This window comes from Podarcis liolepis, assembly GCF_965112155.1.
Source record: "Podarcis liolepis genome assembly, chromosome: 5".
NCBI classification, from domain to species: Eukaryota; Metazoa; Chordata; class Lepidosauria; order Squamata; family Lacertidae; genus Podarcis; species Podarcis liolepis.
In genome coordinates this window covers 83749792-83762522 of record NC_139556.1, presented here as the reverse complement: position 1 = coordinate 83762522, position 12731 = coordinate 83749792, and the positions used below count along the sequence as shown (strand labels likewise).

The following is a 12731-nucleotide window of genomic DNA, read 5'->3' as shown; positions in this document are numbered from 1 at the left end:
TCTGAGCATTTCTGTTGGCATAAGGGGCAGGAGTCTGATTTTAGATAATGTCATCATGCCTTTCTGGCATCAACCTGTAAGTTGACTGGAACTCTGGTTAGATTGAACTCTGAATAATGAGCAGGTCAGGAACATAAACCATGGTTTGCTCCTGCTTTATTTGAACCAGCACTAGTTTAAACTAACTAGAAGTCCCCAAGTTCTTCATTGCAGAAACTTCTGTAGTCTTCCTGGTATCTGAGGAAAAGGAAGTGTGGAAAATACAGGCCTGAGGTGCTCAGAGGTAAAGGTAAAGGGACCCCTGACCATTAGGTCCAGTCGTGACCGACTCTGGGGTTGTGGCGCTCATCTCGCTTTATCGGCCGAGGTAGCCGGCGTACAGCTTCCGGGTCATGTGGCCAGCATGACTAAGCCACTTCTGGTGAAACCAGAGCAGTGCATGGAAACGCCAGTGCACGGAATTTACCTTCCCTATTTATCTACCTGCACTTTGACGTGCTTTCAAACTGCTAGGTTGGCAGGAGCAGGGACCAAGCAATGGGAGCTCACCCCGTTGCGGGAATTCAAACCGCCGACCTTCCGATCGGCAAGCCCTAGGCTCTGTGGTTTAACCCACAGTGCCACCCGCGTCCCTTGAGGTTCTCATAGGCATAGCACTAAATCACAGTTTAGTCTGGCATCTGAAAAGGACCAGAATATATAGCTAAGATGAAATCTGAAAGTGGCATTTCCAAGCTCACACTCTTTGGCTGTGTATGCCTTCTAGCTTTGCATACTCATTTGGTTTCAGAATCAGGGACAGCTCGCACAGGATGCAAAACAACAACAAACCCAAACAAATGCTGGGCTGAACACACGCCATCATTTGATGGCAACTCTTTGTCCCTGTTTTTTCTCTTTGCTTCTACTGAGCAACACTGCAGCACCTTTCCTCCTCTTCCTCCTCTTCTTAATTTAAAAGAGAGTTCACAGCAGTGATATAGAAAATAGAACCCGCAGTGGAAGAACCCTCCTCTTAATTCAAGGCCACTGGCATTTTCTTGATCATAGTAATTTATGGAGCATTAGTTGCCATAACAACCAAAAACAGCTTTTAGGGTGTCAGTATTTTCCTTTGTAAGGTGAATTTAGTGTCTAGTGAGAGGAGGGAGGCGGGGGGGAAACAGCAGCGTAATCTCTGCAAACTGGAGGGCTTGGCTTAATCGCAGGAATTACATGACACCTCCTAGCGCTCTCATGCTATCTGCCGTCTTGCCAAAAATGAACTTGGCAGTCTGTAACCGTCTATCTAATCATGGTCAAAAAGTGATAGGATGTGAATTACAACTCTTGGGGGGAGGGGGAGCATCAGATGATGCTAGGGATGTACAGAGGCAGCGATTTCCATCCTATAACTGGGATCGTTGGATTCAGCACTGTTTCTCTTCTGTTACAGTTCGGCTTCCACTGAAACCAAACATTATTTGTCTCTTGTGGAGGACAAGGTTACCAATAGCTGCTAGTCACAATGGCTACACTTTGCCTCCAGAGTCAGAGGCATTAATGCTTCTGAATACATTTGCTGGGAACTGCTCTTGTGCACAGATCCCGCTTGCCAGTTTCCCCACAGGCAATGGGCGATGGGCCTGACCCAGCAGGCTTTTCCTACATTACTACATTCTTTCCTTTGTGGCTTTAACTAATGTACAGTGGTACCTCGGGTTAAGTACTTAATTTGTTCCGGAGGTCCGTTCTTAACCTGAAACTGTTCTTAACATGAAGCACCACTTTAGCTAATGGGGCCTCCTGCTGCCGCCGTGCTGCCGTAGCACAATTTCTGTTCTCATCCTGAAGCAAAGTTCTTAACCTGAAGCACTATTTCAGGGTTAGCGGAGTCTGTAACCTGAAGTGTATGTAACCTGAAGCGTATGTAACCCGAGGTACCACTATAATCAATTAAGCAATCAACGACGTACTCCGTTTCAGTGCATTTCAGTGGAAGGGAAATGTCTGCAACAATGCAGAAAACTACTTAACTTATTTACATAACGTTTGAGGACTAAAAAGAATCCCCACAAACCACAAATACTGCTTTTACACACTTGCATAATGTCTGTACCTGACCTCAGAAGAACATGCACATAGTGGCAGTTTCCTTTCCCATTTCCAGCAGAATTCTCCAACGTCCCTGATGTTGGGATAGGAAGTTTGTGTATGATTGTGTGTTTTGTAAATCTGTGCAATTGGAAGAGATCTATACCATGCCTTGTTTCATTTTAATTTTCTGTTTCCAGCTTGTTGGTTATGCGGGGAAAAGCACAGCCTTTCTCTTCCAGTTAGCGTACAGGGGCCTTCATGTTTTCTGGTGACTTCTTTTCAAACCGCACAGCAGGTTGGTGTTCAGTGGGCTGTCTGGGGACCAAGACACAACATGTGTTCTCAATTTTGGGCCTTTTATGTTAGGAATTTTCCACTGTGCAATTACGTTAAATTTGGAGGCGCCTGAGAAGTGCACCTTCGCCCCGGCAACAACACACACACACACACACACACAATGCAAGGTTACACGAATGAAATAACAATAGCTGGAAAGGAAAACAAAGTTCAAATAGGATTTCTTCTCTCATGATGGCAGGCTGCCCACATGGGGTCAGGGACTTAATGCTAACCCCGACTCTTGCAGCAAAAGATGAAAAGTGAGGTTTCATAAATCACACTGGAAATTATCATCCTGCTCCTCGTACGTGTGTGGGGCGGGGGTTCTTCTTCTTTTGCACACACATGTTAGAAACAATAAGGAACTCATTCTTCCCCAAAATAAAGCATGAAACGAAAACCACATTAAATGTTTCTCATGATACATTTTGAAGACATCATTGCCTACAATGGTTTCCTGTTGTCCGGTGACATTGTCTTGCAGCTGCTCATGCAAATGTATCGCTTCAGAAAGGAGAGAGAGGCTGAGAAATAGGTCATATAAGAGGGTTAAACGGCAGTCCTGTGCACAGTTACCCTAGACTGTCCCCCATTTAACTCAGTGGGATTTACTCCTAAATAAACAGGGATAGGATTGCAGTGTTGCTGCAGCATCGTGAGAGTAAAGCAGGATTAGATATCACATTTGTCATAAACCCAGGAGACGGACACATACTAGCTGACATCTCTCAGGGGCAAAACAGATGAGATGCAAGCAATCTGTAACTGGATCTCCCAATTTTTATCTTTATTTTTAAAAACAAACTTAAAGGCAGTGGGGTAAAGTACTTGAATTTTCTGCAAGAAAGCATTGTTTAATCTGCCTCTTTCCATACAGCTCGGCTGATCAAAATCTCCCTATTCCCAAAGCTGTGGGACTGACAAAGGCCTGGTATTTAATGCAGTTACCTGTCCATCCGCCCATCCCCTCAATTGCTTGCATCTATTCCTTCTCCAGTCACATGGGAATTAGTGCAGAAGTTGAAAATGTCAAGTCAAAGTCAGGTGCTGCAGACAAGTATCTGAGATGGTGTTCTTAAGAGTTGCTGTTTTCAGATGTATAACTTTTTGTCCTAAAAACTCCAACTGTGTCTAGATTGTCTGCCAAAGCCAATGAACAGAATCTGAACAGTGGTAGAGTTCTCAAACTTAATCCGTTCCGGAAGTCTGTTCCAAAACCATAGAAAGTAATGCAAAATGGATTAATCCATTCCAGACTTTTAAAAACAACCTCTAAAACAGCAATTTAACATGAGTTTTACTATCTAACGAGACCATTGATCCATAAAATGAAAGCAATAAACAATGTACTGCAGTCACACAATCAATCACTAGCTGAACTGGGTTCCACGCAGTCACAAAAACAAAACAAAAATAGTTGCAAAAACAAAAACGCAAAACAAATAGCAAAAACAGACAGACCTCAGTGTAACACTCAGATAGTCAGCGTAAGAAATCGGAAATGTGGCTTTCAAACTGTCAGCGTAACACTCATGTTCGGCTTCCGAAAAAGGTTTGCAAACCGAAACACTTACTTCCGGGTTTGCAGTGTTTGGGTTCCAAGTTGTTTGAGTATCAAGGCACCACTGTGAAGCTGTTCAGCATTCGCCTTATGCAGTAATGGCTTTTTCTGTAATGTACCAAAGAGGTGCATCTACCTCTTTGGGCTGACTCACCATGTGAGAAGTCTAATCAGCCAGCAATTCTAGGATGGAGAAGTGGACATACACAATCTGTTCCATGACATGCACAGTGTAAGATGCAACCTCAGTGCTCTGCACATGCTCTGTTTGTGTGATTTTTTTCGCCTTTCCTCCTTTAGCCACCCCCAGAGAAAGTAGAAAGGAGAGGTCATGCCCAAGATCTTTACACAAATGAGACATGCACACTCCATGCACACTCCAACATCCCAGGCCCTGCTGGCTCAATCCTCAGATCTTTGTACATTGAGTGGAAGTCTGAAGGGGAAACCCATGTGCATTCAACTGAACATGTGCAGGCTTTTCCATGCGATTGGGAACCCAGATTACACAGGGTTGCATGGAGGACGGTGTGTGTATTCAGCTGCAAATGTTTGGGGGTGTAGCCTGTGAAAAGTGACACTGGAGGTGGGATCATTATTCCTGGCTCCCTTCCCACTTTCCTGCATTACTGGAAACTGTGATGCATAACTTCCCTATAAAACTACTGAATCCACCTGGTGTAAACCAGTCGTTTGAAGGTACAACACAACCTTCACAGCCCAGTCCTTTGATTTGAGCCAACAGCAGGTGACTGTTTAGAAGGGGTAAAACTAGCACAGTTGCAACATTACAGAAATCATCTTGTTGCACCAACTTGTAACGACATCACTTCTGTGTTCTGGGCTGCAACAGCATCACAGTTTTTCAGGATCAGGATTCCAAAATGTGTGCCTATGTTGCTGCTTTATGCTTCTTTCCTTCTCATGCATACATTAACAATGGGTTTTCATAACTTCCACCTTCTCCTGCATAGCTGATAATTCCCACACAACCACACACCATCTTCCAGGTCTCCATTATATGCAGAGACAGATGTCTCAGTCTTATGAATAATCAGATGTAGATTAACTAACTGAGGTGAAAATTCACCTCGCACTCCTCTGGCCCACATAAAAGGAAAAAGAAAGCAAGCATGAAATTAATTTTATTTACCGGTAAATGATAAACCAGAACATGAATTGTGATGATGCGAAAATAAATTAATTTCAGCAGTCTTCAAGTAAGTCAAGTTAAATGTCAGGTGTGTACCCCAGAAATATTTAATAGCTGATTTTCCTTGCAACTTCATGAAGGAAACCCAGAGTTAGCATAAGACAGATTCTAGTCCTTCAAGATTTCTAACTGTTCAGACCCATCTAGTTTGTTCAGATGCAATACTGGAATGGAAGGGACATGGGTGGTGCTGTGGGTTAAACCACAGAGCCTAGGACTTGCCGATCAGAAGGTTGGTGGTTCGAATTCCCACGATGGGGTGAGCTCCCGTTGCTCAGTCCCAGCTCCTGTCAACCTAGCAGTTCAAAAGCACGTCAAAGTGCAAGTAGATAAATAGGTACCGCTCCGGCGGGAAGGTAAACGGCGATTCCGTGCGCTGCTCTGGTTTGCCAGAAGCGGCTTAGTCATGCTGGCCACATGACCCAGAAGCTGTCTGCAGACAAACGCCGGCTCCCTCAGCCTATAGAGCGAGATGAGCATGCAACCCCAGAGTTGGCCACAACTGGACCTAATGGTCAGGGGTCCCTTTACCTTTAATACTGGAATGGATGGATGGAAGGGAGTGAGGGATGAAGGACAAAAAACGGCTGTTGCATTTCATTATCATTTATTTAACATGTATGTTCTTAAGTTCCTTAATTAACCCCTCCATGGATGCTGTTCCCCCTTTGAGCCATCAGGAATCTTTCTGAAAATACTTGTGAACTTGAATTTAGCATTCAACCCCTTTTAAAATCCAGGTAATGGCCTAGGAGGCTCTGTCGTGCCCCTGATGGTTGTTAGCTAGTTTTTCAGTGAGAAGACCAGCAAAGGGCAGAAAGCTTCCATCAGTGGCAGATCAACACCCTGGAGTGTTGCATGTCTTCTAGGCTGTCCTTTAAGCATGATGGTGAGGCCCAGCAGGCCTGGCCAATGTGCAGCAAGAAACATGTTCCGTAAACACAATCCAGAATTCCACGCGGTGCGTAGGGATTCTGTGGCAGATATGCAGGGGTTTCTTGGCAATTAAGTCAAACGTTCCAAAACCATGGGACTGGTCTTAGCACACAAAAAGTATGTGCAAAACTAGATCCCATCTTGTTCAGAAAGACTTAGTTCTGCTTGGCGGTGGGGGGGACATGCTTTTTGATGTCTGCGGCAGTATATGGATAGGCTTGCCTGTTAAGGACAGCTGAAACTCAATCGCTGTTGGACTCTTTTTGGTAGCAACTACGTATAGAAAATGAGACATTAAGTGTGTATCACCACACATGGCGGTAATCAGATTGCTAGATATGGTGGCTATGGCCTACTTCCATTTTTGGAGGAAGCATATGCCTCTGAATAACAGTTGCTGAGAATCACAAGTGGGAAGGGTGCTTTTGCACTCATGTTCTTCTTTCAAGCTTCCCACGGGCATCTGCTTTGCCACCAGAATGCTGGACTGGCTGGGCCTTTGACCTGATAGGGGCGTGGGTGGCACTGTGGTCTAAACCACTGAGCCTCTTGGGTTTGCCAGTCGGAAGGTTGGCGGTTTGAATCCCTGTGACGGAGTGAGCTCCCATTGCTCTGTCCCACCTAGCAGTTTGAAAGCACACCAGTGCAAGTAGGGAAGGTAAACGGCGTTTCCGTGTGCTGTGGTTTCTGTCACAGTGTTCCGTTGCACCAGAAGCAGTTTAGTCATGCTGGCCACATGACATGGAAAGCTGTCTGTGGACAAACGCCAGCTCCCTCGGCCTGAAAGCAAGATGAGCGCCGCATCCCATAGACACCTTTGACAGGACTTAACTGTCCAGGGGTCCTTGACCTTTACCTGCCTTACCTTGGCCTGATCCACAGGGCTCTCCTTGTTTTCAGTTTTCTACAAGGAAGTTGTATCTTTATAGGAAGTGCATCATACATACCCCCCCAAAAAAAACCAACTACGGGGTTTTAAAGAGATTGGGTAGCTTTTCTTGATGAACTCTTCCGAATCGATTCATGCTAGATGGTTTTGCGACTCAAACCTCCTCCTCCAGAAGGGCACATTCATGGTGTCTTTGCAGGAGGAGTGACCAGCGCCTAAACCCTCAGCTAAAAGCAAGTGCATTGCATGTAGGAGACTGCAGGTTTGCCGTTGCATTGGACAACTGAATTGGGCTAGATGGTCCGGGCAGGTATGAGGCAGCAGCATATGCTCTGAGGATGTAAAATCGACCTTTTCTGGATAACGAGGCTTCTCGTGGTCACATGCCCAGAAGTTGCCTTTGCTGACGGCACTCAATTTGACAGGGGGGTCAAGCAGGTTGCAGCTGCCCCAGATATACTTGATTCCTACATCTTGTAAATGTAAGTCGCTGTCAGTCATGAACGGCAACAAGCAGGCTGATATGTCAATAGGAATTTTCTCTCTTATTACTCTCCTTGCCCAGTGAGAGAAGACACCTGTCAGGTTATCACCGGGAATATATTTCCCTCTGCCTTTCGTAATTTAGAAGCTGTTTCCTCGTGTCCTTTACCACACACAGCAAGGTGCCATTCGCGTTTTTGCAAGTCTCCCATGCATTTGTGTCCCCCAAAAACAAGGGGCAGTCTTTATATACCGTGAGAAGGTGTGTGTGTGTATATATATATAATGTGATTTCCTGCCATTTAAAATTACACCTGAATGATAAGCCAGGTGAGAAGTGCTGTGCCGGAGGACTGACCCCTGTAATGCCAACCCAAAATCAGATATACTAGAAATATTGTGCAGGGAAGAAATTGACTGTCAGATTTGATCAGTGTCATTAAATAGGCTGTCATCGGAGTACTAGATGTTTTGTTCAGATACAAACACAGCTGCTGTTTCTGATGGCTGCTGAATGCAGATAACACAGTTTTTTTTGCGGGGGGGGAGAAAGTGTTGACGTGAGCAGTAGTGATTTCCGCTCCATTGTCTTGATGCTCTCTTCATCTCTCTCCGTCCCTGCTCCTCTGCCCCTTTCAGGTACGACGTGTTTGATTGCGTTGCTGTCAGATAAGGAGCTCACGGTGGCCAACGTTGGGGATTCGAGGGGCGTCTTGTGCGATAAGGATGGCAATGCTATCCCTTTGTCGCACGATCACAAGCCCTACCAGCTCAAGGAGAGGAAGAGGATTAAAAGAGCCGGTAAGCTTATAAAGTTTGGTGTTTACTTCTGTGGGCCTTATATACTGTGGGTTTATATACTGTAATAAACTTGGCGGGAAGATGTTGTTTGCATTTTTGGAAATACGGCTGTATGGAGCTTCTCCTCAGGGAGTGGAGAGGCTGGAGCCAGCCAGTATGGCCTGTAGCTAATGGGACTTGTAGTCTAGCAGTAGTCTAGGTTGGAGAAGCCAGGACTAGAGATTGCTTATTCTTTTATTCTTTATTAAATTTGTATACCGCCCTTCATCCAAAGATCACAGGGTGGTACACAACATAGAAATTCACACAACATAGAAAGATGCACACACAAAACTCTGGTAGCTTGATTGGAGAGAAAAACAACAACTTGAAGCTTCCAGTTCAGAATGGATAAAAACCAGTGACTCTTCTGGCTAATGCTGCGTTATGTCCTGTAATAACGATTCATTCAGAGCAGGCAATAGTTCTCTGTGGGAAAGAGAAGAAAATGTAGATTCCATACACTGGTGAGAGAGCACAAAGTAGTCTTTTAACAGCAGAGCACCTATTAGCAATTAACATTTGAACCTGATTATTGTAATCCAGAAGAGGAGGCTTCATTAAAGAGATGAATATTCTAAAATTTTCACTTAAATAATCAGCTGAAAGAACTCCTGCTGCTTTGGAAATGCAACTTTTATGTTATTTTTCTCTCTGTATGCTGTATTGGCCTTGTTTGGGAAGGCGGGGTAGGTGAGGGAGTTGTTCCTTTTTAAATTTATTTTTATGGGCAGCAATGGTGCCAGACATCACCAGGCAGCTGCTGAGATCAATACCTTGACAGGGTCCTCACTGTCAATCCACGGTGCCCCTTGGCCCTGCCCTTGTTTTTCCTTAACAGCTACTGCTTATTTGCCTGCTTTGAGCAGTGCCTTCCTGTATGTGCAAGCAGTAACAGGTATAGGAATTAGACTGTAAAACCTTGTTTTGCTCAAGTCCAGCTAATGAAGTAAGTGGGCTTCCCCCTTCTAACCCAGCTTAACAACTTGTGAAGTAAGTTTAAAAACAAGATTTATTTACATTGGTTCACAGAAAAGACAGCAGCAAATCTATGCAGGCAAAATTCTTATACAGTGGTGCCCCGCAAGACGAATGCCTCGCAAGACGAAAAACTCGCTAGACGAAAGGGTTTTGCGGTTTTTGAGCTGCTTCGCAAGACGAATTTCCCTATGGGCTTGCTTCGCAAGACGAAAGCGTCTTGCGTTTTTTGCAAGTTTGTTTTCTTTTTCTTAACACCCTTAATACAGTTGCGACTTGACTTCGAGGAGCAACTCATAGAACGCGGTGTGGTAGCCTTTTTTGAGGTTTTTGGCGGTTTTTGAAGCTTTTCCAAAACTTTTCCGACACCGTGCTTCGCAAGACGAAAAATTAGCTAGACGAAAAAACTTGCGGAATGAATTAATTTCATCTTGCGAGGCACCACTGTATTTACAGTATAACCAGCTTCAGGCATGTGCCTAAAACTGGGGCAAGCAGAGGTATGTTTGCCTCCAGCACTGGTCAAAGGGAGAAGGAGGAACAGGAAGTACTATATGCTCTTTCTCCAGGAAAGGAGGGGAAATGACATCACACAGAGCCCTCTCTATCAATTGTATTTCTATGGTTTGAGTATCTGCCTATTAGCAATGCAGCTCTCTGGTGTTAGCTCCTTCTCATGCTCACTAGCAAAAATATGCATTTGTTAGGATTGGCTGCTCATCTTCCACAGCTTGGCCACTGAATTCTGCTGGACCAGAAGAACAAAGGGCTTCCTGTACCAATTTAAGTTTTATGTAATTAGAATAGGGGGTAGGCTTTGTTCACTGACGTACTTTGTGATCACACATATACAAGGGAGCTGGTTTTTTGTTTCCTTTGGGAATCCATGTAGACTGATGCCATGCACGCAGGCCACATGGAGCTGTAAAAGGTGTGCTGAGGTGTGGAGCTCCAGTTTGCAAAAACTGAATATTCCTGATATGAATATACTTTTTATTCATGTTGAATTTTCGGGTCGTTTTGACGTGAGCCCAACATGCAGCAGTGCCAAAAACCTTTTTTTAAAAAACCTCCCTCTTAAGCAGAAGCTTGAAGTGCACAATGTTTGGTTTTGTAATGAGGATTTCGAAGTGCTCTTTCAAAGGCAGAAACCTGAACTTTTTTTCTAAAAGGAAATGCTTCTCATCCAGCCGCAGGCAAACACCACATGTTTTTTGTTGAGATTTCAGCCTTTGCTTCACAGAGGCAGCAGAAAGCCACTTTCCGTGCATAAGAGGTGGCTGTCGAGGCTTGGAAAAGCAAAAGCAATCCTGTAAAGATGGGTCAGGGAGGAGGGGAAACCAATGAATATCAACTCTTTGCTGCAGGCAAAGGGAGCTACATGCATTGTTGTTAATTTCATTTCTATTCCGCTTTAAATTTTTAAGGGGGGGCAGGAATCTCAAAGCAGTTTACAACCTACATTAAAACGTCAAATAAAACAATCCAGAATAAAACATTAGAGAAGGAAGTCAAATATAAAGTATACAATTCAAAGCAACAGGAAACTAAAATATTATCTGAAGATTTCAAAACAAGACATTGCAAAAGGAGGCCAGCTACAGAGTCAACATTTAATGCAGCAAAGTTAACAAACAAAAAAAGTTTTGTCTTAAACATATGCAGAGCCATGGGAATCCTGTGGATCCTGTTTGAAGGCAGTCACAGAATGTACCGTATTTTTTGCTCTATAAGACTCACTTTTTCTCTCCTAAAAAGTAAGGGGAAATGTGTGTGCGTCTTATGGAGCGAATGCAGGCTGCGCAGCTATCACAGAAGCCAGAACAGCAAGAGGGATTGCTGCTTTCACTGCGCAGCGATCCCTCTTGCTGTTCTGGCTTCTGAGATTCAGAATATTTTTTTCCTTGTTTTCCTCCTCCAAAAACTAGGTGCGTCTTGTGGTCTGGTACGTCTTATAGAGCGAAAAATACGGTAATGGAATTTTGCAAATGGCTGGAGTCCTTCCCCCCTGCTGTTTGTACCCAGAACGTTCCCCCCTTTTCCTTCCTAGAACTCTGAAGTGTGAGGTGATTATTTTTAAAAGACTTTTCTGGATCATTGCATTACAGCTCCACCAAGAACCCTTGAGGAGAAGGAGGATCAACTTCATTTGTGTTATTTCCTTTCCTTTTTGCCCCAGGGTGAGATTTTGGTCTTTACAAGTGTGTATCTGATGTGGCACCGCCTTCATAAATCTTTTTAAATGTGTGCGAACCTCTTCTTGAATTGTACCGAAGGGAGAAAGAGGGCTTGGTTAGAGCTAGGAGACAGGCTGCCTGAGCACATCACTGTATGGCAAACGTCAGAAACAAAGGCTGATATTTTCTTGCTGTTCAGCAATTTGTCATATCTATTTGGCGAACAAACAAAAAAAAATACAAAACATGTAAGGATGTACTTGCCTTCAGGAATTTATGTGACAACCATTTCAATAGCATTGGCTTGGATACTGACACAACCCAACTCCTTGTAGCAATGTTTGGGTATTGCAAAATGGATTTCAAAATACATAGCATAAAATGGATGAAATAACTCCAAGGAGATCATCTTCACAGTCCATTCATGCAGGTTCTGTTAACCATGCTACTCAATATATATATATGTATTTCTTCTCACAGTACATCTTCCTTTCTTTTTTAATGGACTAATCCAATGGATCTAAGAAACAATGTGCATAGGAGTCCAGCCTTGGGGTGTTACCCATGAGACAATGGTAGCAGCAATGATGCAGATGTTAAGTTCTCCTCCTCCTCCCTGTCTTCCCCTCCTACTGATATTTAGGAATATTTGCAGCACCAGCAGGTGTGTTACCTTGCCAGCAGCAGCAGCAGCCAGTGAAATCAAGTGAGGAAGAGCAGAAATGCCATGTAGTGACATCATGAGCTGGAAGCGAGAGAGAACTTCAACTCATGAGTTTCATTTCTGAGAGCATCTTCAAATCAGGAGGAAGCTGTAATTTCGACCTTACAGGCATTGTTATGCACACCCAACATGCACAGTTCAGGGTGCCAACACATACCTTGCATTTGGTTTCTTTAGAATGAGAGTCACTAGAGACTGTGGCGTCTTTTTAATATAAAGTTTTTATATAAACATATATACAGGCTGAATGTAAGATGGTTAGGATCTGTTTACATCCCAACAAATCTTGTCCCACAATTAGGGTCCTTCCTTCCTTCCTTCCTTCCTTCCTTCCTTCCTTCCTTCCTTCCTTCCTTCCTTCTTTCTTTCTTTTCTTTCTTGGGGTTCATAAAGTCATAGCTTTGGATTCAGCATAGATGGACAAGACCAGCCAGGGAACAGGAAGAAGGCCTGCCCTCTTTAGCCCATCTTCTGAAAACATCTCCAGCTATTACCGTATTTTTTGCACCATAACA

The 12731-nt window shown here is 44.0% G+C and overlaps 1 protein-coding gene and 1 long non-coding RNA gene across 3 annotated transcripts in view; one reads left to right on the top strand and one right to left on the bottom strand.

The window, feature by feature from the left end:
* The window catches only part of LOC310707486, a 54718-nt gene that overhangs the window by 2432 nt on the left and 39555 nt on the right, over positions 1-12731 (bottom strand). Inside the window, exons 2-3 of the long non-coding RNA XR_014526501.1 lie at positions 8628-8766; positions 2099-2387 (exon numbers count right to left, since the gene is read on the bottom strand). This is a non-coding gene — a long non-coding RNA (uncharacterized lncRNA). The remainder of the gene's footprint in view (positions 1-2098; positions 2388-8627; positions 8767-12731) is intronic.
* The window catches only part of PPM1L (protein phosphatase, Mg2+/Mn2+ dependent 1L), a 180619-nt gene that overhangs the window by 157169 nt on the left and 10719 nt on the right, over positions 1-12731 (top strand). For both annotated transcript variants that reach the window (XM_083504507.1, XM_083504508.1), the window contains exon 4: positions 8137-8298. In XM_083504507.1, the coding sequence (XP_083360633.1) occupies positions 8137-8298 (162 nt within the window). The remainder of the gene's footprint in view (positions 1-8136; positions 8299-12731) is intronic.